At 36.8% G+C, this 26,450-nt stretch overlaps 1 protein-coding gene across 1 annotated transcript; it reads right to left on the reverse strand.

Annotated features, from left to right (window-relative positions):
• Positions 1-2,140: 2,140 nt before the first annotated feature.
• On the reverse strand, positions 2,141-12,149 carry LOC105045911 (protein RETICULATA-RELATED 5, chloroplastic). Its single transcript, XM_010924348.4, has 7 exons — positions 11,343-12,149; positions 9,784-9,913; positions 5,697-6,227; positions 5,102-5,209; positions 4,319-4,867; positions 3,552-3,668; positions 2,141-2,751 (listed from the first exon to the last, which is right to left on the reverse strand). The coding sequence occupies exons 1-7, from the start codon at positions 12,005-12,007 to the stop codon at positions 2,587-2,589; spliced, it is 2,265 nt and encodes a 754-aa protein (XP_010922650.1). The 5' UTR covers positions 12,008-12,149; the 3' UTR covers positions 2,141-2,586.
• Positions 12,150-26,450: the final 14,301 nt, after the last annotated feature.

Here is a 26,450-nt window from a genome sequence, read left to right on the forward strand (position 1 = left end):
TTTAACTTCTGCTGCCATGGCAAGAGATTAATCTGGCGTAGGGTATAATTACATTTGTTTCAGTAACCAACCCTGATCCTCCAGAACCCACATGCTTGTGTGGTTGCTCATCAAGTATAATGGGAGTCTCAGTATTAGGCCCATCATCTTAATCGAGGGCTGGTCACTACATCTTTGGAGAGTTCAATGAACCTGAAACGGCCCTCTCAAAAGTCGTACATAGTGATGCCACTGTTTCCAGCCTGTTCAAGGTGCCGATCGATCTCGGCTGCAGAATCTCCCATGCACGTGATAGAGAAGAAATCTGGAGAATCGGTAATTACTTTCCACCGATCCACAGCCGAATCACGTGCATGGGAGATTCTTCTCTTTTCTATCTTGTGCATGTGGATATTGACGAAAAAGCCCACGGGCCAAATTCAATGGAAACAGATTAAATCCGAATATAATTCATAATCTATCAAAATTCAGAAACTTACGAAAATTCTTTACACATCTCATCCAATGTAGAAAAAAATACCATCCCATCTGATCAAGCCATGTAGCCACTGCTTTGCAATACGCATTTAATGCCTGTAGTTCTGCTAGCTTTTTCGTTTGAAATTTTGAATGACAAAAATGCCTCCCCTCTTCTGAAAAAATTATGACATCCTGTGACCGTATTATGACATCATGCAATCAAATTCTGACTTTCTGCACAAAATATCATAATTTTTTCTTTTAAAAATTATAAAAAAATATATATTTTCATCATTAAAAATTTATGTTGCTTTCCGACATGCATTTAATGCTTACAGTTTTGCATTTTCGTTTGAAATTTTGAATGACGCAAATGTTCTTCCTCTTTTAAAAAGATTATGACATCTTATGACCATATTATGACATTCTGCGATCAAATTATGACTTTTTACACAATATACCATAATTTTTCTTTCAAAAATCATAAAGAGAAAAGCATATTTTGTCATTGAAAATTTATAAAATTTTTAAATGATAAAAATATTATTTCTTTATGATATTCTGTGACCAAATTATAACTTCCTATACAGCACATGATGTTATAATTTTTTTTAAAAAAAATATTTTCATCATTTAAAATTTTAAATAAAAAAATAAAATTATGAATATTAAATATATATGAAAAAGTAACAGCTATATAATCCAATCAGATGGGGTATTGTTTTGTTTCTATACCGGATGCCGTATACAAAAAATTTTCAAATAAAGCATTGCTTTGTTTTTATATCGGATACGGTGTACAAAAAATTTTTTCAGAAATTTATCGTTGGGCAACGAGGCCTAGGGTGTGGTAGGCCCCCTCAAGCCGAAATATATAAAGTATAGCTGCCTTTTTAAAAAAGAGAAAAAAAACGTGGAACTTTATCTATATGAGTTCACATGAATGTGATCTCAGACGAATACATTTGACTTATTCCAATATATTAGCTATAAAGACATACACCAAACCAGAAATTTGGAATCTCTTTAATAATTCATATTATTTTATCCCTTTTTATTTTTTGAGAGAGAGATGAGGGGGAGACCCATCCACGCTTAAATTACACAGTGTGCCAAGGTGTGACCACCAGGGAAGCCCCATTTCACCTGATTACCATTACCACCGCATGTTGAAATCAATACAAAAGACTATAGTTCCTTTTTTAGGCCATACCTGACGATATTCCAGATCTATTTGTCGTCCTTGTAATAACTGACATACCCAAATATCTGCCAGTTGAAGTAATGATCAGCAGAAGTCCAATGAGGAAAAGAAAAGAGGCATAATTATGTCCCAAAGCAACAGAATCTTTCTTCAAGCTATGATAAGAATTTCAGAGAGCCATCTCTAGATGATGAGCGAGTAACTAGCAACTGCAGAACCTTTCAGACAATGTTGGAAAGTGGCGCTGCCATGTCAATTGAATTTATTTCATGCGCATATATTTTTTTCCATCTACATAAGAACAAACTCTATAATAATCTTTTACCAATAAACCGATCTAATTTGATCTGTTTGAAATTGATATAGAAAAGCAGTGTCCATTGCTTAGTTGTCATTTTAGAACTGAATTGTCAATCTACTCAAGCAGAATTAACTTTGGGCTGAAAGGTTGAAAGAAAAAAAAAAAGGAACCGGATGTGAGCCTGACAAAAATAATTCATTACTAGTTATATTGTATCCACAACAGAGACTGCATTTTTCATTATGTCCCTATGCCACTGCGCCGATATGCTCGTAGGTCTTGAACTATGGAATGCAATGTATACAAACAGAACAACAAAGTTGAGAATTGCCATCTTTTCTTTAAGCAGCAAGACCATCTCCAAAGGATAGTTTTTTCACTGTGGGAAAACTTTTCCATCATCCTTGAAAGATGAATTAAATCTGTGGATGTTTTAGACTTCTATATCAAGCAAACGAAGATGTGTCAACTTATCTGACCAAAATATTCGCACACCGTATCAGGCCAAACTCAGATCCCATGGCCTCAGAAAATCAACCTCAAATATAGCAGTTTCTGGCAGATTATCCCCAAAAACTTTTGTTAATGATGATGATGATGCATCACTAAATGGCTTGTCCTGTTAAGTAGGGCTGTCACCTGACCGACTACTGCCTTCATCTCCACTGTTTATCTCAGCAGGGCTGCATTCCAGTAGTGGGCTGTCAGGCGTCTCAGAAACCTGATCAGAGATCACTTCTTTCTTATGTGGTTGTAATCCTGTGAATCGTGCAAGATCGACCCATTGCTGCAACAATATGAGAAATAGGAAATTAAGACAGGAAATATAATTATGAATGATTTCATCATTTGTGAGAATACAATATAAGATGGATTAAAAGTTTTTTATATATATTGAAATAAATGTATTCATGACTATACCAGAAAGACTGAAAAATAAAAAAGATCAATGTCAATCTGTTCAAGCATAATTATCAGAAACATCGGTTAAATGCTTGACTTTCAATATTTCTCTTGGTTGTTATGTTTTTGGACCGTTGAAGGCACTGTTTTCTAGCCAGTATTTTGAATTTTATGGGATGGGCATTAACCAAACAAATAAGCTTTTCGCAATTGCAATCTCTGTAGCACACTGAACCTTCTGTTTATTCCAATTAAGTCTGTTCATCCTGACAGAAAGGATCAGTCATTTCTGTCCTTTCTGTTAGGTAGATGGAAGGAACTAGCCATAAAGATGAGATCAAACAGCATTTCATCAAGGGACCAAAGAGGGTCAACTGAAAACATTTGATAGTCAGACAATTAAACTCACCAAATCAAATCATGTATTGATCATTGTAGCTATCTTCTATTAAAGTTCATTATTAGGATCTCCCCAGATGGGCAAACAATCATGACTGTACTTTCCATATAAAAAATGATTTACAAGGAACATGCAGAGAGAAAATATGTCAGATAGCCTCAGCCATCAGGCATGTCATTACTTACACCTTTAAATCATTCATGATCTATGTTGCAAAACAAGCTCAAACATTAAACAGTGGCAGCAAGCAGACTACCCAGTCAAAAGGTTGACAAAAGACCAACCTGTGTTCCCCAGTATGAGTTGACTGTGCGAACAATGAAAGACAAGATATTTGCAAGTAATGGTTGATAAGATAATAATCCATCTGAAAGCCGATGCTCCACTATTCCAGCAATAACCTGTATATTATAGTCAATATCATTAACCACAAAACAATCTTATAAAAATTTATGCCATGAAAAGTCATTTATAATGAAAAATCTGGAAAGATTTACATCACCAGGCCTGATGTCGATCAGGCAAAATCCAGAGACAACAAACAAAACTAAGAAATCAAATCGACAGTGGATATTAAACGGAACAGGACTAGCATTGACCATTAGGTGCAGAGTAGCATTAAGCTAACCCATGGCTGATTGAGCAATCAGTACTTACCAGAAGGATCAGCGGTTAATATTAAGAAAACATAGGTGAATTACAATATGTTGCAATGGGTGGATACGAGATTGCAAACCAATCTCATGAAATTAAAGGCATATATTTCTTGCATCTTCTAGACACAAGTGCATATATCACGGTCAAATATGGATATACACCAACAGCTGAGCTACCATGGCAAAAACCATTAACTATCACAACCTTACATGCCATTGATAAGAATTGTTACATAATTTTCCAACCTAAAAGATGAAAAGAAGAGATAAGGGAGCAGAGGATATTGGCTAGTACTGATATCGTAAAACACAAACAAATCAGAGCTACCAATAAATTGACTAATCTTGCCAACATTAGTTTAATCTATGCCAGCTGAGGCTGCAAGATGCAATACCTGATACCGCAGATTAGCTGACGTTCCAAGAAAACATCCATATATAATTGCAGACTTGAATATGGGAGACCTTTTGCGTTTTTCATTCACAGTGAATGCAGGCCTCAGAATTCGGCGGATAGCATATAAAACATCTGAAGCAGCTCCAGCCCCAACACTAGAGATAAACCCCACTCCAGAAAGTTTGAGGCCACCAATAAATACTGATGCAAATCTCTGAGTCAGATTCCAGTCCTTTCCAACAGTGTTTTTTTGAAAGGCATTGTCTGGGAAAGATCTTAGTAGACCACTCAGTAATTCCAAGTTCTCAGGGGGAGAGCTATCATCAGCGTAAGAGAGGAATGACAAGGTAGGGGCAGGAAGCCACACAGTGAAGAAATCAACAACCGAACCTCTGATCGTATCAGTAAGAACATAGTCAATTTCTTCAAGAAAACGTCCTTTGCGTCTTTCATATTGTGCTAAGAGGGTGGTTGTTATTGATATAGCCTCTTCTATGGCTAATCTATGCAGAAATTTGGGATCTGCTAGTAATCTTTCCCGGAAACCCTGTAAGTGGACAAAAGTAGATGCTAGTACATGAGCATTTTCTCACTACAACAACATGCTATATTAGTTATTCTGGTAAATATATACCCATAGTTTCCCAAATAATGAATTTCACAAATTTAGAATTGTTCAATAATTTAACGCATCTTTTTATGGACCATGGTTACAAATAACTAACAGATATAACAAAGAGTGAAGAAAAAATAAGATAAAACTTCCAGCACAGCCACTTACTTGGAACTGGTGAATAAGTTCTGAAATAAGAGGATATTGCTCAAGGTCGAAAAAGTTCTGCAGTATTTCAGGTGATACCACACCAAGATCCAGTCCTTTCTGAAGGTCCTGTGAGTAGATTAAATACAAGATCCCATTACAAAAATAGCAATAAACAGCACAAAAATATAGAAGTTACTGGATAGGCATCAACTCTTTTTAAAGAAAGCCACTACAAAAGGACCAGCTAAATTGTGGCCACCCAACACATTCAGGACAAATCAAAATACCAAAATTTTCACTTCATCACTGCCAACAAACCATACAAAGTAAACCAACTAGCAGGGCCGGTCCTGATATTTTTTAGGCCTGGGGCCTGTCTGTACCCAGGGCCTCACCACTGTACCCAAGGCCTCACCACTGTCAGGAAGAACTGCTAAATTTTCAGAAACCATGAGCCCCGGCTGGTACAGACAGGCGCCTGACAAAAAAAAAAAATAGGGGCCTGGGGCGGTCGCCCGCTTTGACCCGCCCCAGGGCCGGCAGTGCCAACTAGATACCTAAAGCAAGCAAAGTTAAGGCTCCAAAACAACAAGCACTATCAGGTGTCAAGTACCTGAGGTAAAGCTTCTCGCCTCTGACCAGCTGCATTCATTACTCGAGAGATTTCAGCACGATCAAAGCAATTTCTGCTGCAAGGTTTAGCAGCAGAGTACCACAAGAAATCAGCAATAGGGATTTCACCCTCTCTGCGTATCTGTTGCCTTTCAGGATCAAGCAATATGATAGCTTGGTTTTTCTTTTGCAGCTTCCTGGATATTCTAGCAGGAATCCCAATCCCTCTCGATCCATAAATGACATGGCTTGCACCTGTTACAACTACAAGCATGCCTGCAGAACCTCGCTCAATTATTGCTTGCATGATATTCTGAGACATTGTGTAATCATCAACAACTCTTGCCTGTGCAGATAGATATGAACTAGGACCGAACGTAACAGATTGATTTGATGAAATCTTGTCTATCAGTGACCTGCCTGGGACGGATGTGAAGCCAGAAATGAAACCTGAACCAGCTGGAGGAGCATATAACTTCCGTTCTGTCTTGGAAAGGCCTCGAATCCCTTCAGCTTGAACAGTTCTGAACACCTAATCAGTTAAGGAAAAAAGTGAACAGAAAGAGAGCTGGAAAGTTTGCTAAGAAGTCAAATATACATAAATATCAAGGAAAACAAGTCATTTTCTTCTAACATGAGTAGTTAATGCTGCTTACAAGTAGATTGCATATAACCTGATGGCCAAATTAGCAAGAGCGAGTATATTCAAAAGGACCGGAAAGCAGTATAAGAGCAAGAATGTTCACATGTAACAACCAGCCTACTTAGGTTCATCTGGGATCCAGAAAATATGGAAGAAGAAATAGAAGGATGTCCAAGAGCCATAAAGTTCCCATGTTTGGTCATGCTGTTATTGGACAATGAGACAAATTGAACAAAGTTGAAACTCCAGAACCACAGTCATATTTTAGATTCACCATTCAATGTGTATGAGCTACACAATTGTACCAACCATTACCAGCTTGCATAACATTTCATCCATCTGCCTATATAAACTTCTTCTAGTCTGAAAGAATTCTCCAGATGCATCTAAGGAAGTGGATCCCTTTAATGACATGGTCTCCTGTTGCTAGTATCTTCTCTCTCATGACTCATATGGTAAACCAAATAAATAAACATACACTTAACTAGTCTTCTATGTCAAAAGATCGTGTGCACCTATCAAGATTTTGCAAGAGCTGGTAATAGATGAATGGAAACAAAATCAATAGCAAGCATCACAAGAGTTAACATGAGCACCATTATGTTACATGTGATGTCTATGTTGTTTCAATGTATAAAATACTGCACAAGCTTGAAGTAAAAACAGGTTTTCTGTTCAAATTCAGAAGTCAAAAAGCAGGATGCTAGGAAGAAGATGAAGAACATAACATGACCACGTCATCCAGATATGGAGAATTATTTTAAATAATTAAAAAGCCTTCAAGAGGAATAAAATGTCCAAAAGATACAAATGAAAACAATATGCAACAGGAAATGAATCATGGTTTCCTGCTCAAAGTAATATCCTCTTCTTGCTAATACAGAACCAGGTAATTTTCCTCGGCATGCTTATTGCCTTGTAAACATCAAAATTCTTAATCAAACAGAAAAATAGGATTTCCTTTCTGCAGCGGCCAGCAGAAGTTCAGATGATGCATTATAACAACAACAACAACAACAATAATTCACTGAGAAGGCAGAAGTGCAAACCAATTCACTTGAATTTATTTTCTGAATCAGAAAGATGATGAATTATAACAACAGCAGCAGCAGATAATAAACCACCAAGAAAGTTGAATTGCAAAACAATTCACTTGAATTTATTTTATGGATGAGAAAATTCTCAAGTCCACTAACAAATCAGGCAGCCCAACTTTCTCAAAAACAAAAGGCACTAGTTAACCACCTGTTTCCTTCTCAAGAGACAACAGACAAGTTCTCCCAATCCATGAAGTTCTAACAGAAGTCTCTGAAGAGACATCCTCATCTATCAAGTTACTCAATACTTCTTCCCCTTTTACTCCGTCGCTATCTGTGTGGTAGCTTTTGTGATAGTGGTCAACATGGTCCAATGCGAAGTAGAACAACCTTAAAAGCAGGATATATCTTAGGAAAAGTATCTCAGTGCACAAGGCTCATCACTGCAGGGTTTGTTGAGGGTGAGATGTACCCGCATGCAGAGAGACTGTTTCCATGTTTTGAACATGTATCACCAAGGTCACAATAGAGCAACCTTATCCTTGCACCAAGGCCCGCCCTCACATGAAACATAATGTAGAAATAAATCAATACAAAAATGCATCCTAAGTTCACATTGATGAGATTAAGTTTATATACAGTTTCGAAGTCCATGTTTTCATATAAAACAACAGAGTTTCTGATTTTCTATTATGAAAACACATAATCACCGTAAAAACAAAGAGATGCTAGAACATTGAGTAGATGAACCAGACCTTGTAAGGCTTCATTTTAATTTCTTTCTCAAACTAAGTGCCTATATTTACTTCACTGGAATTTTTTGTCAGAAACACAGCATATCATATTAATATATTGTCTGGAGTTTTTTTTTTTTTTTTTTTGTGCAGTTACCTATGTTACCAACATAACCTATTGCACTCAATAGGCAGCCATCATTCTTGATGTTGTTCTGAATCTCGGGTAAAAGAATGTTGACAACTCTTAAAAAACTATGAGTAATATGTTGAATCCAAGATTCGCCGTGCCAGTATCGGAGCCCGGACCAATCGGCCAGCAGTATGGTTCTGTATGCCCCCATGCCGTTCTGTACCAAGCCTGAACCAACACAAAGAGAGACAAAAGGAGAATGGGAGAGGAAGAGAGAGGGAGAAGAAGAGGGAGAGAGAGTCTTTGGATGCTGTCGGAGGGTAGCCGAGCTCGGTGGAACCTGAAGGAAGAGGGAGGGAGGGAAAGAGAGGGAGAAGGAGAAAAGGCCTCCAAAGGGCCAATGATGCCTCCACATCTCCGCTATGCCAGTGAAGGCCGAGGGAAGGGCTCTACCTTTCTTCCGATTGAAACAGAGGCTTCGGCCCCTATTTCGTTTCTTTTTTTGGAGGGGAGGGGGTTGTTATCATATGAAGTCGGCAACTGAAAATCAAAAAAAAAAAAAAAGAAAAGAAAAACAATGAAGTTGGTAATTGTCTTTTCAATTTCATACAATAAACCCAATGAAAATACGAAATAGGAGTCGAAACTCCTGTTTTGATCAGGAGGAGGATGAAACCCCTCTCCCAATCTTCATCAGCATAGCGAAGGCACGGCAGCATTGCCCCCTTTTTGCCTTTTACTGAATCAGAAGATAATAATTTTTTTTCCTCCACTGGCCCTCCGGTAGTCTCATCTTCCTCTTCTTCCCCCTCCCTCCCTCCCCCCTTCTTCGGGTTCCGCCAAGCTCAACAGCGGCGTAGCGAGCTTGGCTGTCTTCCAGCGACCTCTAGAGGCCCTCTCTCCCTCTCCCTCTTCCTCTTTTTCCTTCCCCTTCTCTCTCTTCCTTTCTTTCCTTCTCCCTCTCCCCCTTCTCCAGATTTCTCGTTTCAAATGCTGAACCATCCCAGCACGCCCCAAATTGGATCCAATTCGAGGTGGTTTGGCGAACCATGGTTGAATCTCATTTTCTTTTATATATTTTGGTTATCATTCTTATGTTTGTGTTACAGGTGTCAGGATGTTGGTCTTTGATAAGTTAGTTGCCTATGGTCATGGACCAGACTAGCTGCTAAACTACTACTTTTGTCGCCATAGCTATCTTAGTTTTCTTGTCCAGATGCCCTTTTGTAATGCTGTCCATCAAGTTGTATTATTATTTAAGACATGGTATGAAATCAGACAAAGACAGGTCAATTAATAAGTGAATGAAATGCTAGAAAATGACACAATTTACCTTAATTTTATTCTTTAGGACTGTCTAATCATCTTAAGATAGCATAATTATTGAAAGATTAGTTTCAGAAATAGCCACCATAACATCATCAAAGATCAAAAAGCAGTGGAGGTCGACATTTTTTAGACAAGAAAGAGTAGCATGGACAATAAGCATCCACATTTTTCTCATATACATATTGATGAAGGCAAATAAGTATTTGAATTACCTCAAGTGGTGTACCACAAGCAACAAGCTTGATTTGATTATCACGACAGTAATTTAAAAGAGGTTCATATTCCTGCCAGCGCTGAGGTGGCCAGTGAGAGGTATAAGATCTTAAGCCTCCGCCATCAATTCTGTCATCAGATATTGTTTTTATAATGAGCATATTAACTGACTCAGGACTGGCTGAATGTTTTAACTTTTAAATCCAACTAGATATCTTGGAGAGTTTATAAGATCATAAAGATCAGATATTATAAGACCAAGAGCTGTCATGTCCTTTAACACTTAATCATCAGCCATTTAAGTTTGTTTCTTAAAATAACAGAGAAAAGTTGTTAACAGACAGAATATGGATTAAGAACATAAATAAAGCATGAAGCTACCACAAGGTTGAAAGCTTGCCAAAAAACTATTTAGAGTGTCGAATAAGCATCAAGTGTTTCTTTGATTAGTGACTTTAAACATGAAGTTAAGGGAGGAAAAAAGAGCAGGGGAAAAGAGGGACGAAAAAGCAGAAAAGAATCACAAACAATGAGAGTAGAGAAGCCCTACAAGCTTATCAACAAGATTTTGAAATGATGTGTGATGTAAGGACTAGTGGTGCAAACGAGTCGAGTCGCTCACGAGCTACTCGAGCTCGACTCAAGTCCAAGCTCAACTCGACTCAGTTATTATTGAGCTCAAGTTGAGCTCGACTAGCTCGAATAGTTTTTCGAGTCAAGCTCGAGTAGCAAGATACTCGGTCCGAAAGCTCGCAAACCTACTCAAATTTATATATATTTTTAATAATATTATTTTTATTTATAATATATATATGGTTAGTAGACTAAGGCTCGATTTCGAGCTCAAATTCGAGCTCAAGTATGCCTCGGTTCATATTCGAATCGAGTCGATCTCAAATTTTGCGTATTTTTCATCAAACCGAGCTCGAGTTTAGGATATTAAGGCTCGGTTGATCTCGAGCTGAGTTTCGAGTCCGAGAATCGTGAGTCAAGTCAAGCTCAAGCTTTTAGCTACTTGACTCGGCTCGGCTCGGCTCGATTGCACCCCTAGTAAAGACATACTAAAAGAATAAATCCTCGTCCCCTTGACAAAAGAGGCACTCTTCAACGGCACCAACAAAATCCCATGATTACCTTGTAGCATAGTAAGCATTTGCTCAAGGCATTTCCCAAGTACCTTTACTTGACAGAATTCATCAGCTTGAGTTGTTAAAGATATTGATACTAAATACAATTGTTTTCTATGATAAGATTATTTTGAGATCTGATCACAATCTAAGGACAGGACGCATTGACAAAAAGGTGAGCAAACCAGCCATTTTAGAGCTAAAAAGGGCTTCAGCAGCACACTTCTTCATACAATATCATTGATCAATTATGTCTCCAATGAAACATCTAAACAATGATATCGTCAAAGATATTCCACATACTTAATTAGATCCACTATTAAATTACCAGAATCCAAACACAAAAGTAAGAATCATGATCATAATTTCTCAAAAGCATTCATTTAAGAGTTAGTATTGAAAAAAAAAAAGGTCGATGCAGTGAAGCAAACCTTCCATCCATGAACTGATTGAGTTGTTCTTGGAGAGTGCAAGGGAAGGCTTCCAAAGCCACAGAGATTGTTCGCTGCCGTTCAATGCATCGGCTTCTAAGATTTTTAACAATCTCCAGCTCCAAAACCCTATCGTCTCGATCGGGAACCTGCTCGGCCTCCCCTAAATAGACAACCCGAGCGCTCATCAACTTCTCCCACACCCTGCTCTTGTCCTTCCCCACCGCCTGAGGCTCCCCGATCACCGTGGCGTCATAAACCCTGGACGATATCGCCACCTCCCCCTCCTCCTTCTTCTCCTTTTCCACACCTCCGGTGGCGGTCCCGGACTCCGCTCCGGCGGCGGCGACGGCGGCGGGGGAATCAGAGGCTCTCTGCTCCGCTCTGGCGGCGGGGATCGAAAGAAGGAGACCCGTCGCAGCAGCCAATGATGGGAGGAGAAGGAACTCCCGTCGCTTCCCGGTGAGGATCTGGCGGGGCTCGGCCTGGCTCTCGGCATCTACGGCGGCGGGATCTCTCGGGAGCCCAGCGCAGAGGGGCTTTGTGGGGCGGCTCGCCGACGAAGGATGGTCGGAGAGTTGGATTCTTGGTCCGCCGTGGGGAAGGGAGGAGGGGCGCGAGAGGAAGGGCTTAAAATCGGCGATGTTTTGGGCGTGAATTATCATTTTCCGCGGCGACGTTTAATCAAAGAAGCTCACCTCGGGAGCACAGAGAAAGGGTGAAAGCTTGAAACGTTCATTAATATTTATGGGGCCGCTGGCTCGATATGCCGGGACTTCAATTATGGACCGTAGATTACCTAACGCCGATAGAATAACTCCGTTGTAAACTGTTGTGACGGTCAAGAAATTGAACTTCTTAGTCTAAATAATGTTTAAAATGTAGAATATCGATGTTTCCTGTAAGAAAAATTTAAAAAGAAAAAGATTGAATGAATGTTTCTTTTTTGTAAACTTTTCTCTTAGTACCTCATTTCCTTGAGCCTTTGTCATCATTCTAATAGCATGAAAATTAGGAAAGAGCTAGAGTACCAAATGGCAACTCTAGTTGAATGGCCAAAAAAAAAAAAAAAAAAAGAATGAGCACAGTGACCATTAGATTGAAACATATTTATATCTTATTAGTTGCTGCAAATAGCTAGTGTGTTCGATCTATAACTGCATTGTAAGTTTATCTATCTTCTATATAATTATTGTTAATAAAATATTTTTAATATATATATTTTAAAATTATAATAATTTTGACCACGCAATTTATTATGATTCTTTATTGGCAGAAATGTATGAGAATCGCCGTTGTAGAGGTTTACATGATCATTACACATTTACGAATATAGCTTCTATGCATTGTATATCGATGGTTTTGGCTGGATTAAAATTCTTTGATTTGAATATGGCAAGGTTAAGCTTAAATTATGTGGTCCTCCCATGTGAGAAATTTTTCAATATTAAATTGCAGCAGCAGAATAGCTGAAGCCAAGTTCATCCTCATCCTTGTTTGAATAATAATAAAAGCTTACGTGTACAAAACATATCCAGGCATGTGAGTGGAGACGGAAGTCTTCTACCACCTCACCACGTCCTGGAGCTGGGACTTTACGAGCCACTTGCCGATCAGCAGGCCTGACCACAACCATGAGTGCTAAAACTGCTATTGACGTGTCAATCTAAAGCTCACCAGGTTTTGGAGCGGCCGAGGATAAGGCGACGCTGCCACCTCAACCTAATACTTGTTCAGCCAAAGGGTTGGATTACATGATCACTGGTAGGGAAGGTAAGAGATCGGCTATAGATTGGATCGATTGATATCTATTTTTATTATATAATTAAAAATTTTATATCTATATTCATTTTATATCTGTCTTGGGTCAAAATAAGTAGCAGTGTAGATCGGTTCGGATCGGATAGATAAGAGAAATCAGATCGGATTGACTATACATAGACATTATAAAATAATTATAATTATGAAAGAAAGACAAAATAGATTATATTGGAATGGGTTCAAAATAGAGTATACTATTATCTGTCCTTAATCTAAATCTGCTTTGAATATTTTTTTCTATAATGCATATCCATCCTGAATTCTAATCGATCGGATAAAACCAACTTCATTCAGATCAGATTAGATCGTATATCTGATGAGTCGGCTAAAATTGCCATTCCTAATCATCAAATCTTATTTTTTTTCAATCAAAAATATGATAAATCTCGATTATTAAAACTAATCAGATCGTATGAAAGCTAAGGTCATTTTTTTTCGTATAGAAATTGTTGCTGCAAGGCTCAAAATCTGGAGTAGGACTGATCGAATCGAATGAAGCTGGACTAAAATGATCCTTGTAATCTGGTGAAAATTCTTTCAATTTGCAAAATCAGTCAAGAAACTGAATAAGAGCCCTCCGGTTCTTGATCTTCCGATGCTTAAATCAGTTCGAACCTTGAAAACAAGGATAGAAAAGAATAAGAGAGCAAGAGAGATCGAGAACTGAGTAGGGGCCAAAATTCTGGTCTAGTTTTCTACTGATAGAGTCTCCCCCAATTTCAGAGAACAAAACTTACCGATGGAGGATTTCTAACCCTCTATTTATAGAGGGGATTGAGTAGGCCGTTTCAGAGTTTGTTAGGCCGTTAAAAGAGTTTGTTAGACGGTTAGAGAGCCACCTATAAAAGAGCTGACGTACAGCTGTGTATATGAGCTAGATGTGGGATTATATCTGCTATACCTACCAACTGTATGTAAAATCGTGGTCAGCTATGATTTGATTGTAGAAACCACCACAGACATTCGCAAAACTATTAAGTCCGTCATTATAATAGTTCACTTCAATAGACGATCGAGATAAAATAGAGACATCATAATAGTCATCTCGAATATAGAAGGTATCGGGATCTAGGTCGGTAAATACCCAATCTGAATATTTCTTTGTCAGCTGGAACGTCATCTCGAAAAAAATATCAGGATGTCTTTTATTCAGATCGATAAAATATCGAGCTGAATCTTTGATCTACTGAAATCTAGTACTTTGAGATTGATATCTCGATCTCCTATGATGATACCACGTATCTCGAGGCTAGTTTAGTGCACCAACACTTTGCCCCCCACTTTCTTTGTCCAAGGTAATAATTTTTCGATCGAACTAGAAAGTAAAAGTATCTTCATAAGGTTAGATTTTTACTAGTTTAAAAGATGTTCGCCATCGAGACTGAATTTTACTGATCAGGATATCTTATTTTTAAATTATTCTTTTTATCTTAATTTTAAACCAATCAGGCGATCTCATCTCCATATTTGCCTTTTGGCTCAATTTTCACTGGTCAAGAGATTTTATCTCCATATTCGTTCTTTGTCTTGATTTAAAATCGATCAAGAGATCTTATCTTCATACTTATCGTTTTGGCTCAACTTTTACCGATCAAGAGATCTTATCTCAATACTTAAATTTTTTATCCGATTTTTATCAATCAGGAGATCCTATCTCTATACTTGCTTTCTGGCTCAGCTTTTAACGGTCAGAAGATCTTATCTCAATACTTAAATTTTTTATCCAATTTTTATTCATCAGAAGATCTTATCTCTGTATTTATTTTTTGGCTCAGCTTTCATCGGTCAAGAGATCTTATCTCAATGCTTGAATTTTTTATCCGATTTTTATCGATCAGGATATCTTATCTCCATACTTGCTTTTTGGCTCAATTTTCATCGATCAAGAGATCTTATCTCCATGCTTGAATTTTTGATCCGATTTTTACCGACCAGGAGATCTTATCTCCATACTTGCTTTTTGGCTCAGCTTCACAAGCCAGAAGATCTTATCTCCATACTTGAATTTTTGGTCTAATTTTTACCGATCAGAAAATCTTATCTCCATATTCGCTTTTTGGCTCAGTTTCATCGGTCTAGAGATCTTATCTTAATACTTGAATTTTTTGTCTGATTTTTATCGATCAGAAGATCTTATCTCCGTACTTGCTTTTTGACTCAACTTTCATCGATCAGGAGATTTTATCTCTATACTTGAATTTTTGGTCAGATTTTTATCGATCAGGAGATCTTATCTCCATATTTTATCTCAAGACTTTTCGGACTGGTATTGTCACCGCTTGAAATAAAAGCACCGTATTTCGAGAGTATCAAAATTAATATTTGATTGAAAATGAAGAGACTTGACCTTTCAGGGAATGATCCACTGAATCTCTTGCCATCATTGCTTGGATAGGTGGTTTGAAAATGTCAAATAAGAGTGTGCCATTTATCGATACCTGATTAGCTTATCAACTTGGGAATGGATCGGTCTGTCGTGGCTAAATCTAGAGGGGAATATACCTAACCATCATCTGATCGAGTTGTTGGATTAGCGTCAGGTGTCACAAATCAACAATAAGGTCAGTCAATCTAGACCATCGATTCGTCTATAAAAGGCTTTTGCCTTTTGATCACTATTCATTTCTGCTGTTACCGTATGGAGGTGCTGCCGGATTATTTTCTGAGGCTTCTCTACATTGAACGACCATTGAAAATAGTGTGAAACTTCACCGGAGAAGGAGGAAAGGAGTTTATTCTTCATCCCCTTAGAGGATTTTACTTGTCCCTTTTAGATACCGGCCCTCTTTCATCTGTTTTCTTTCAGTCGTAGGATAACCTTTCTTTTTTTTTCGGTTCTTTTCATTTCTTCTTTACATTTTCCTCCGAGAAATATGTCCAAGAGAGGTAGAGAAGGGAAAGAGACCGTAGATAATTTATAAATTAGGTCGATCCAGCCTTTATTGGCTATTAAGATAGAAAATCCACTCTGAGAGGATCCCGAAATTGGTCCCATAGGTGAGAAAAGTCCGAATCATAGAGTAGAATCTCCTATGCATGGTCTCACGGACTATCTTAGTCTGAAAATAGAAGGATCCGTTTCAACTGAGGAGAACCTCATAACTCTTAGAGAAAAATATGATGTATCTGACGAATATGAGATGATAGTGCCAGATCCGGAAGGTCAGATTTCTGAACCTCCCGAGGGTTGTATAGCCTTATATGATGAGTCCTTTCGATCCGGACTATGGTTTTCACTGCACAACTTTTTCAATAATATTTTTGATTTTTATAGGGTCCACCCTATCCAAATAACTCCGAACGCAATTAGAATGATCGTAGTGTTCATAATCATGTATAATTTTTTTCACATAGATCTTAGAATCTCCCTATTTAGGTCTCTGATCCTTTTGAAAAAGCATACGAGTGAGAAGGATTGGTGGTACTTTTCATCTTAAAAAAATTGTAAGTTTGAATTTAGTCTTCCTTCTTCAATTCACAACTGAAAAAACCATTTTTTCTTCGTCCGAGCTCCTTTTCCATGGGATTTTAGGACTTCCTGGGGACATCCGGATACCAGGCATAATTTCAAAGATGGGATTCTTCCCAGGGATAAGGTCGCTCATTCAACCTTGATTACCACCAAAACACCCAAGCTATCTTTTCTATTTAATGACTAGGCATTGTATGATGCTGGTATCAGTCTTTACTCTCCTCGGAGTAAGACCGAAGTATTTTACTTTTCAACTTTATCCTCTCTTTTTTATTTTTATTATTCTGAAACATATGTCTAATGCAAAAATGAGATTCAATCTGGAAAGAATGGAGGATAGAAAGAGGAAAGACCAGTAGAAGCCATCTGCTACCGCCCCCGCACCAAAGAAAGTCAAGGTGTGGAACCTCCTCTTGCCCAGGCACCATCCCAATCTTCTTCTGCGACCCCTTCTCTGACCAACACGGGGAGAAGTGAGGCCTCCCAAGGATCACAAAATTCTCTTCGGGCCTTATCACTCGAACCCCCACCTCGTCAATCCATTTTGGTAAGGACAAAAAATAACAATGCCTGACCTGCGCCTCCTTTCAAGGAGACAGGATGAAAGCCGATCGTAGCTTCCACGGCCCCATCAAGCTTGATTGAGGGAGACAGCATGACGAGAATGTCACTTTTGGAGCAGCCTCGATTGGGTCGCGATCTCCTTGAATCAATGATGCAGACCGTTGATCTGGAGGCATGTCGGAAAAAATAAATCAGAGGAGATTGCTAATCATGACTTTGAGCAGCTCATCCATGTAAGTTTTTCCTCTCTTTTTTTTGTTTTCTCAGTAGGTGACTGATCTGAACTTTTTTCTTGCAAGTCGCCATTGATTTCAAGATCATGTATGAAAACATAGCTTATTTGTTGAAAAATAAAGATGCCATAGATGCCAATCTAATCATTCTCCAAGAGAAGAAGAAAAAGGAGTCCGAACTCATTGCGGAACTCAAGAATCAACTCGAAGAAAAATTGAAAGCATTGAAGGAGAAGAATCAGAATCTCTTGGACCTTCAACAAAAAGTCAATGATCAAGAAAAGAAGATTTTTGATCTGCACACTCTGATCGAGAAGAATAAAAAATTGGAGTCGAGGCTTAAAGAGACGGAGAAGGCCAATGAGGCTTATGAGAAGGCCATCAAGATTTTGAAGAGGCAAATTAAATAGGAGCATGATAAGATGGCCAAGGCAATGGAGTTATACAAGGCCTCCGAGGAATTCAAGGAGGAAGTATCTGAGAGTTCTGAGGGTGCATATAATTATACATTCAGTCAGTGCCGCAACTTAATTAAAAAAATATATCCTAAGATAGATATCTCCAAGATCACTCCAAAGGTGGCTGTTGAGATGGGCATAAAGGGAGATCTCGAGTCGCCCACTGAAGCGGCGAAGGATCCAACTAAGGAGTCAGGTCGGGCTCTTACCAAAGTGAGTATAACTGAGGCCATCACTATGGAACCTATATCTGCTGTACCTCCAGTAGAGACTGAGGTTCCCAAGGCCGTCAAGAAACCAAAGTCCACCACAGCCGTAGGGCCCATTACCACGATGTTGCTGGGGAACCGGGGGAGACTAAAGTGGAATCAACCAAGAAGAGTTTCAATGCACCGATAATTATTCGGTAGAGATTTTTTTTTTCTTCTGGGATGTATTGACCTAATATAGGTCTTTTTTTGGAACATATTAATCCAATATAGATTTTTCTTTTTGTATTTTCTTTTTACATCAATACAAAAAATATTTTCTCAGACATCATGATTTGATGTGCATATTCTAACAAATTTTATAGCTTGTTAGAATAAAATAATCATATATATCTTTATAATTCAACAGAATCAAAAATTGATAACTTTAACTTTATCCATCATTAATTAATTAAAAATCAAGATTTAGATGTATCTTTCGTTTGTATGACCTTTGAACAGATCAAGTTTAAGATTCGATCTAGAGATCATTATTTTTCAGAGAATTCAAAAGAGAATCCAAAGACAATCTCACTCCAGAGATCAATATAGTATCATACCGGTTCGAGACTGATGTAGCATCATTTCGGTCTCGTGGCCGACGCCATAAAACTCATCGATTGATGGGGGAATCAAGCCCTTCAGGGTTATACTGGACTGAAATCCGTAATAATATCATCTTTCGGGGTGACACCAGACTGAAATCTGAATTAGTACTCGTGTCCTTTGGAGCTCTATTGGACTGAAATCTGGATTGATATCTGTGCCCTTCGGGGCTTTATCGGACTGAAATATGAATCAGTACTCGTGCCCTTTGGGGCTTTATCAAACTGAAATTCAGATTAATATTTGTGCTCTTTAAGATTTTACTGGATTGAAATTTGGATTGATATTTGTGCCCTTCGGAGTTTTATCAGTTTGAGGACCGAATCTCGATAAATAGAAAAACATGATATACAAGAAAGAGCTTGTTAGAGCATTTTCATTGATAATATTTTTAAGATTTTTAGAATTTCAAGTACAGAGAATAACAGATACGTCTAAATTCTCAATTCTATAAGTTCCTGAGCGAACTACATCAGTGATTCGATAGGTCATTTCAATTGGGAGCTAGTTTATCTTGTTCGATAGGGTTTGAAACTTTCGCTAGTCTCAGGATGATGTCGTTCTTCTGAAATGATTTCGATCTTATCCGAATATTATAACACTTAGCAATCCTCTGCTTGTATGCCGCCATTCTGATACGGGCTTGTTCTTTAACTTCATCAAGAAGATCCAGATCGGTTCTCAATCGGTCAGGATTGGTTGTCTCATAAAAATTTCTGACTGTATCAGATGATGTTGCTCCTTGAATTGATTTTGATGATTACAAAGTATTTGAGAGAATTACTAATGATTTTGATTTGAAAAAAAAATTATTATATTTCAAAGGCAAAATCGTAATTTTATCAAACCTGATTCGGAAGCTTCAAGAGCAAGAACAAAAGATGTATAATCTATTGGAGGTAATTTTAATATTTTTGAAAGTGTATTTTGTAAGAAAATCAGATTTATATTTTTGAGTCGACCCCATGAGTCGACTCATGGCTAAAAGGACTGAACGGCACGCAAAATTTTTGACTGGCACACTCTGTGAGTCGACCCCTTGGCATGAGTCAACCCTATGAGTCGACCTCTGCTGCTCTGCAGGCTAAAATTATAGAACAATCATTTTTTGCTCTTTTCCACAGAGGTCAACCCCATGAGTCGACCCATGAGCATGAGTCGACCCTATGAGTCAACCCCTGTGACGAAATTTTTTTGCAATGGCTAGTTTTTAATCCGTTTCGATTGCATTTAATGCTCATTTAATATACTCTAACGGCTCTATTTCAGCCTAGATTACTCTCCATCATTATTTGAAGTTATAAAAGGCACTTAAAAGAAGGAATCAAAGACATGAAAGAGATTTGAAAAAGATTCTTCAAGCATTTATTTCAACCCTAAGCAAGAGCCCACTTAAAAAGTTCAAGAAGCTTTTATTTCAAGTTCACCAACTCCTCAAGAGCTCATTCAAGTCTCCAACCATCTTGAGAAAATCAGAAAGAGCTTCCTTCTAATTGTGTAAAGTGTATTTAAAGCATTATTTGCTCATTAAAGGAGCTACATCTGTACTTTTATGTGATTAACTCCTATGCTCTATTTTTGAGTTGTTTATTTTGTTTTGAAAGGAATCTAAAATATGAAAAGGTTGATCCGAACCTTGAATCGGATTGTATTGAGTTGGCTTGTATCCGAACAACAAGTATTCTAGCTTGGGATAGCTAGAGTCGGAGGTTCCGACATTGTATTCGGATTGAATATAGTCTAGTGGATTTAAATTCCCAAGTTGGAGCTTGGAGAGTGGATGTAGGTGCAAGGTTGGCACCGAACCACTATAAATCTTCTTATTTGTGTTGTGCTTACTTGCTCTCCTTTTAAATTTCTTTATCCTCTTGCATTCTTGCATCCAACTTTTACACCTTGCATAAATTATACTCTTCATACTTATCTTGCTCATTATTAAATAATCTTCATATTTGTAAGTTAAGTTTAAATTTTTTAAAACCCAATTCACCCCCCCTCTTGGGTTGCATAGCTGGGCAACAAGTGGTATCAGAGCTCGATGCTCTAGTCCTATTTTGATTTAACCATCAAAGAGCTAAAGATCTATGACAACTCAAGTTGGTGGTTCACTAGCCGAGGGGCAGTCCACTAATCGACCTCCATTTTTCAATGGATCAAACTATACCTATTGGAAAGCTCGGATGAAAATTTTTATTTAAGTACTTGACTATGATATGTGGAGTATCATAGTAAATGGACCACACACACCCACTAAATTAATTAATGGTGTGGAATCAACCAAACCCGAAAAAGAATGGGATGAGGTTGATAAGAAAATGGCTCAACTAAATGCTAAAGCCATGAATATTTTGTATTGTGCTCTAGATGCTAATGAATTCAATCGTATTTCAACATGCATGTCTGCTAAGAAAATATGGGATAGACTAGAAGTAACTCATAAAGGAACTAATCAAGTGAAGGAATCCAAAATTAACATGCTCGTGCATAAATATGAACTTTTTAAAATGGAGCATGATGAATCTATAACTGAAATATTTACTCATTTTACTAATATTATAAATGGTCTAAAAAATCTTGATAAGTCTTATTCTAACAGTAATCTCGTGAGAAAGATTCTTAGGTCCTTACCAAGAACTTGGGAAGCCAAAGTGACCGCTATCCAAGAAGCCAAAGATCTGAACATCCTATCCTTGGAAGAGCTTCTAAGATCACTGATGACACATGAGCTGAGTATGAAACAATATTAAGAAGAAGAAGTCAAAAAGAAGAAGACAATCGCCCTCAAATCCACGGCTCAATTTGATGAAGAAACTGATGATACGGAAAATGAAGAGCAGGATGAAGAAATGACTCTCATTACTAGAAGGTTTAAGAAGTTTTTGAGGAAAAAGAGACAAGGGATGAGGAAGAGGCCACCCACAAAAGGAGAACACAGTAAAGAGAAAGATAAGGAGCAACCCCTTATTTGCTATGAATGCAAGAAATTGAGACACTTTAAGTCTGAATGTCCACAACTGAAGAAGGGTCCTAAGAAGTACAAGAAGAAGGCCATGATGGCTATATGGAGTGGAAGTGATGAGTCAAGCTCCGAAGAACAAGACTCAAATGAACAAGCCAACTTGTGCCTTATGGCACATGAAAATGAGGTAAATTCTAAAACTCCTATTGACTTTACCTTTGAAAAACTTCATGAAGCTTTTTATGATTTAATTGATGAATTAAAGAAGCTAGGGGTAAAGAATAAAGAGTTAAGATCAAAGAATCAATACTTACTAAAATAAAATGAGAGTATTTCTAATGAAAAATCAATCATGTCTCAAAAAAATCTAAACTTAAAAGATGAGATTGCTAAGCTAAAACTAATGGTTGAAAAATTCATCTTAAGTTCAAATAAACTTAATATGATACTTGAAAATCAAAAGGCCATTTATGATAAAGCTGATCTTGGCTACAACCTCTTAAAGAAACAAAAGTTTCTAAAAAATATCTATGTAAACTCTTCAAGCAACAAGTTTTCAAATATTACTTACTTCAAATGTGATAGAGTAGGACACAAGTCATATACTTGTTTCTCTAACAAATCCATAAATTCTAATGTAAAGAAAATATGGGTTTCAAAAGGAACCATTATAACTAACCAAAAAAGATCCAAAAAAACTTAGGTACCAAAAGTCAAAACTTGATTCTTGTGTATAGGTGTGTCTTGCATCCCAAGAAGCAAATCGGAGATGGTATCTTGATAGCGGGTGCTCAAGACATATGACTGGTGATGAATCCCAATTCATCACACTTGTTGCTAAAAATAGAGGAATGGTCACCTTTGGAGACAATGGCAAAGGAAAGATCATTGGTATAGGTAATATTGGTATCACCCCCTTCAAGTATATTGAAAATATTTTATTAGTAGATGGTTTAAAATATAATTTATTAAGTATCAGTCAATTTTATGATAAAGGATACAAAGTCATTTTTGAATCTTCATAATTAAATCAAATCTTTTAGATCTAAAAATTAGTATATATGATATGTTTAATTTAAGTTTAGTTCTAAAATTAGAATGATTAAAAAAATTTACATCAAACTGATATAAGGTTGTCCTGATATTGGGTTTATTCCCTATATTGTAAAGATTGTCCTAGTTTGATGTGAATCAATTTTTGAAAAGATATTTTTTAAAATATTTTAATCATTATTTTAAATATAATTATATATATATTTGATATGTATAAATTTAGTTTTAGATCTGAAATTTTATGTATTTGTGATGCATGCCAAATGGATAAACAAACACGAGTCTCGTTCAAATCTAAAAATGTTGTTTCAACTTCTAGACCATTAGAACTATTGCACATGGATTTATTTGGACATACTAGAACTACTAATCTAGGTAAAAAATGATATGATTTTGTAATTATTGATGATTTCTCTCGTTTTACATGGGTCTTTTTTTTGGCATATAAGGATGAAATTTTTCATATTTTCTCTAAATTTTATCGAAAAGTCACAAATGAGAAAGATTTTTTAATTCAAAATATTCGAAGTGATCATGGAACCGAATTTAAAAATCAAAATTTTTAAAAATTTTGTGATGAAAAAAGAATTGGCCATAACTTTTTGGCACCTAGGACACCCCAACAAAATGGGATAGTAGAAAGAAAAAATAGAACTCTTGAAGAAATAGCCCGTACCATGCTATGTGAAAGCAACATTTTAAGATACTTTTGGACGGAAGCAATTAACACGGTATGTTACATATTAAACCGTGCTTTAATTAGATAAATTTTAAAGAAAACTCCCTATGAGCTTTGGAAAGGAAGAAAACCAAACATTGCATATTTTCATATTTTTGGTTGCTGATATTTTGTGTTAAATAATGGTAAAAAAAGACTAGAAAAATTTGATGCAAAATCTGATGAAACGATTTTTCTTGGTTACTCCTCTTCTAGTAAAGCCTTTAGAGTTTTCAACAAAAGAACCTTAGTAGTAGAGGAGTCAATATATGTTGTCTTTGATGAAACTAACGATCCTCCTTCAAGGAAGAATGAAGGTATTGATGATGCAGATCCTCTTATAGAAGGGATGAAGAAGATCACTCTAAAAGATTCAACCATTCAAGATGATGAAGAACATGAAGACAAACAAGATGAGGAAGGTGAAGAACAACAAGAACAATCTCAAGGTACAAATGATCTACCCAAAAAATGGAGGTATGAACACAATCACTCCAAGAAACTAATCATTGGTGATCCTACACATGGTGTAAGAACTCGTTCCTCACTTAGAGATGCATTCAATCATTTTACTTTTGTCTCTCATCTTGAACCTAAAACCATAGACGAAGCTAAAAAAGATTATAATTGGATTAATGTAATGCAAGAAGAACTTAATCAATTTGAAAGAAATAATGTATGGACTTTAGTATCAAGACCTAAAAATTATTCAATAATTGGCACAAAATGGGTATATAGGAATAAATTGGATGAACATGAAAATGTAATAAGAAATAAAGCAAGATTGATTGTAAAAGATTATAATTAAGAAGAAGGAATTGATTTTGATGAGACCTTTACACCTGTTGCTAGATTAGAAGCAATTAGACTTCTACTTGCATATGCTTGCTTTATGAATTTTAAGTAATTTCACATAGATGTCAAAAATACTTTTCTAAATGGATATATTGCTGAAGAAGTTTATGTAGAACAACCCTCAGGTTTTGAAAATCATGCTTTTCCTAATCATATTTTTAAGTTAAATAAAGCTCTATATGGTTTAAAACAAGCACCCAGGACTTGGTATGAAAGGCTAAGCAAATTTCTACTTAATAATGATTTTTCAAGAGAAAATATAGACACAACCCTTTTCATTAAAAAAAATCAAGATGATATATTAGTTATACAAATATATGTTGATGACATTATTTTTGGATCTACTAATGAAATTCTTTATCAAGATTTTGCAAAGCTCATGCAGGAGGAGTTCGAGATGAGCATGATGGGAGAACTTACATTCTTCCTCGGACTCCAAATCAAACAAACAAAGAAAAGAATCTCCATCATCCAAAGCAAGTACACAAAAGAATTACTCAAAAGATTTAGAATGGAGAACTCCAAAGTAATTGGCACACCCATGAGCCCATCATGTAAGCTTGACAAGGACGAAGAAAGTAAAAGTGTAGACTTAAAATTTTATAGAGGCATGATTGATTCTCTATTATATTTAACTGCTAGTAGACCTAATATTATATTTAGTGTTTGTCTATGTGCTTGCTTTCAATCAAATCCAAAAGAATCACACTTGAATGCAGTTAAAAGAATCCTTAGATATTTAAATGATACTCAAACTCTAGGATTATGGTATTCTAAGGACTCATTAATTGACTTAATAGGATATTCAGATGCCGATTTTGCTAGATGTAGATTAGATAGAAAAAGTACTAGTAGAACTTGCCAATTTCTTGGAGTTAACCTAATCTCTTGGTTTAGCAAGAAACAAAATTTGGTAGCACTATCTACAGCCGAGACCGAATACATTGCAGCCGGAAGTTGTTATGCTCAAATCTTATGGATTAAGCAACAACTCGAAGACTTTGGTATCAAACTCAATGAAACTCTCATAAGATGTGATAACACTAGTGCTATAAATCTCACTAAAAATTTAATTCAGTATTCAAGGTCAAAATATATTGAAATCAGGCATCATTTCATAAGAGAACATGTCCAAAATAAAGATATAATTCTTGACTATGTTTGTACTGAAAAATAATTAGCTGACATCTTTATCAAAGCCTTAAGTGAAGATAGATTTTGTGAAATTAGGAGAGAACTAGGAATCCTTGATTCATCAGCTTGAGTATCTCTCTGATTTCAAGGTCTCAATGTCAAAAATTCATTTAGCTCAATTCTCATCTTTTCTTAAGAGCTCAAAAGCTCAAAATTATCATTCACATGATCAATTTTTTTTTTATAAACATCTTTCTCCTAAAGTTTCAAATTTTTTCGAAATTATTTCATTATTTTTCTGAATTTCTCTGTACCATGAGTCGACCCCTAGGGTCGACCCTAGGGTAAACTTATAATTATGACAAAATCTTTCGGACGCTCTTTTTTTATTGAAAATTCTCCTTGAGCCGACCCAACTCTCCGCCTTTTTCCTTCTGCCGAACCAAAGGTTTCCCTCTCTTCTTCCTCAAACCCAAGATTTTCCTCAAAATTCCTCTCCCACCGACTCTCACACTCCAAATCGTCCACTTAGGAACCAAGTTCCTCCCCTTCTCCTTTTTCATTTGGAGCGATTCGAGCTTACCCTAGACTCTACCCGTCTTCTCCAAATCAGCACATCACTTCTCCAAAATCCTTATCTTTCCACTAAAAATCCTTCATCTCTCCCTCACATTTGCTCTCCTAAGTTCCGTGCTAGTCCTGCCTATGCAAATGGCTCCCAAGATGAAATTTCCATAGAGGAGAAAATCTATTCGCGGATTGAAAAAAAGTATGCGCCGAAAGAAACTAGCAATCGAGACCACTTCTGCTTCAAACCCTGCTCCTGGTTCAGCTTCAGCTTCAACTCGATCATCAATCAGCCCTAGTAAGGTACCCCTCTCTGATAGGAAAGTAGAACTCGAGAAAAATATTGATTTCAAATTTATTGAAAAAGAAGGGTTCACCATTAGATCAAAGATTAAGGACCAAGGATGGAAATTTTACTGC

Source organism: Elaeis guineensis, chromosome 5 (genome assembly GCF_000442705.2).
Source record: "Elaeis guineensis isolate ETL-2024a chromosome 5, EG11, whole genome shotgun sequence".
In the NCBI taxonomy this organism is placed as follows: Eukaryota; Viridiplantae; Streptophyta; class Magnoliopsida; order Arecales; family Arecaceae; genus Elaeis; species Elaeis guineensis.

Bases quoted from the DNA above. Each gene is read 5' to 3' on its own strand.
- LOC105045911 (XM_010924348.4), bottom strand. From the start codon at position 12,007: ATGATAATTCACGCCCAAAACATCGCCGATTTTAAGCCCTTCCTCTCG. The intron at 6,228-9,783 runs GTAATTCAAATA...TTAACTGATTAG, and splicing joins CTTGTGGTACACCACTTGAG to GTGTTCAGAACTGTTCAAGC. The intron at 5,210-5,696 runs GTACTTGACACC...ATCTACTCACAG, and splicing joins GGCGAGAAGCTTTACCTCAG to GACCTTCAGAAAGGACTGGA.